At 65.5% G+C, this 1,598-nt stretch overlaps 1 protein-coding gene across 1 annotated transcript in view; it reads right to left on the bottom strand.

Moving 5' to 3' along the window:
- Positions 1-1,598, bottom strand: part of EMIHUDRAFT_230476 (hypothetical protein) — a gene marked incomplete at both ends in the record, with an annotated part of 5,665 nt that overhangs the window by 1,696 nt on the left and 2,371 nt on the right. Inside the window, 3 exons of the mRNA XM_005785068.1 lie at positions 121-180; positions 255-477; positions 504-1,025. Of these exons, the coding sequence (XP_005785125.1) occupies positions 121-180; positions 255-477; positions 504-1,025 (805 nt within the window). The remainder of the gene's footprint in view (positions 1-120; positions 181-254; positions 478-503; positions 1,026-1,598) is intronic.

Here is a 1,598-nt window from a genome sequence, read left to right as displayed (position 1 = left end):
GCACTTCGCGCCCGACGCGAAGGCCGAGCCCGGGACACGGATGGTGGTCTTCCCTCAGGAAAGGGAGATCGCTACGTCGCCCTGGACGGCACGTCCCACAGGCCCGAGAGGCGGGCGGACCACACCGAGCTCGCGGAGATGCCAGCGGAGTTCGAGCGCACCCGCGCGCAGGTCCGAGCACTGCGGGACAAGGCATGGGCACGAGCCCTCGAGCAGAGGGCAAGCGACCTCTTCGACGAGATGGAGAGCGACACCGAGCACCACGAGCTCTCCGTCATCGCCGCCGCCAGGGCGGCGGCGATGACGGAGAGCTCGTGGTGCTCGGTGTCGCTCTCCATCTCGTCGAAGAGGTCGCTTGCCCTCTGCTCGAGGGCTCGTGCCCATGCCTTGTCCCGCAGTGCTCGGACCTGCGCGCGGGTGCGCTCGAACTCCGCTGGCATCTCCGCGAGCTCGGTGTGGTCCGCCCGCCTCTCGGGCCTGTGGGACGTGCCGTCCAGGGCGACGTAGCGATCTCCCTTGTCTGAGGGAAGACCACCATCCGTGTCTCGGGCTCGGCCTTCGCGTCGGGCGCGAAGTGCCGCAGTGAGCTGAGGGAGGGGGCGATGCTCGCCTCGCTCGACGCCGACTGCGGGCGCGACTGCGTGAAGGCGCTCTTGGTCCACGGTGCCGTCGGCTCCTGGTCGAACGCCCTGCGCAACGCGTGAGCCACCTCCCCCGCGAACGGCTCGATGATGCGGCGCGCTAGGTCCCCGCGCGCCGCGCTCTGGGGGTTGTCACTCAGCGCGCCGTCCAGTAGCGCAGCGAGCTGGCGCTCCAGCTTGCGAGGGATGCTGTCGGAGATGCCTCCCACCAGGTGCGAGGCGATCGGCACCTCGAAGCGACCCACCTCGACGGCACCACCCATCGTGATGATCCCCGTCGTGCCGAGAGTCGTCGCCTCGCCACGCAAATCCGAGACGGTGACGGGATGCTGGCTCTGTGTGGTCTCAGGCCCAGTGAGGTAGTGCACGAGACTATCCCGGATCCTGCTGACCAAGCTCCTCTTGTAGCTCGATCGGTCACACCGCCATCGCCGTCGGGGAGACCGGGGGGACGACACTGCTTCGGCAGCGTGCACCTCGATCCTGTACCGTGTTTGTTATGACCCCCCCCAATGAACACACCAGTGAGGGAGGGCGAGACGATCGAGGGGTCCCGTACCACGCGGAATCGACCCCCTATCCAGTGCTCAAGTGCTCAGGTAGCCCCCCATACTAGTAGCACCAGCCATGGCCTCAGGGAGCGCGGGCGAGGGCGCTGGGAGCAACACGGACAAAAAAACATCACCAAAAAATGGTCATTATGACACCATCACCAACCCGTATTTGCAACTAGTCCAGGACCACGAGGTGCGCAGCTCCTCTCTGGCCGCCGCGCGGCGCGCGCGCCCGCCGATCCGCAGGCGCGGCATGCGCGCTCTTGCTGTCGAGTGTCGTGTGCGACGAATGTATCTTGTATCAAGAGCTCCGTAATGCGTAAAATGGTAGTTAGATTGACCTCCTAAGAATAAAAAAATGCCTACGCGCACGACACGTACACACTCGAACCAGTCAGTGGTG

Source organism: Emiliania huxleyi, assembly GCF_000372725.1.
Source record: "Emiliania huxleyi CCMP1516 chromosome Unknown EMIHUscaffold_164, whole genome shotgun sequence".
In the NCBI taxonomy this organism is placed as follows: domain Eukaryota; phylum Haptophyta; order Isochrysidales; family Noelaerhabdaceae; genus Emiliania; species Emiliania huxleyi.
Note: the sequence above shows the minus strand (reverse complement) of the source record. Positions and strands in the feature narration are given on the sequence as shown.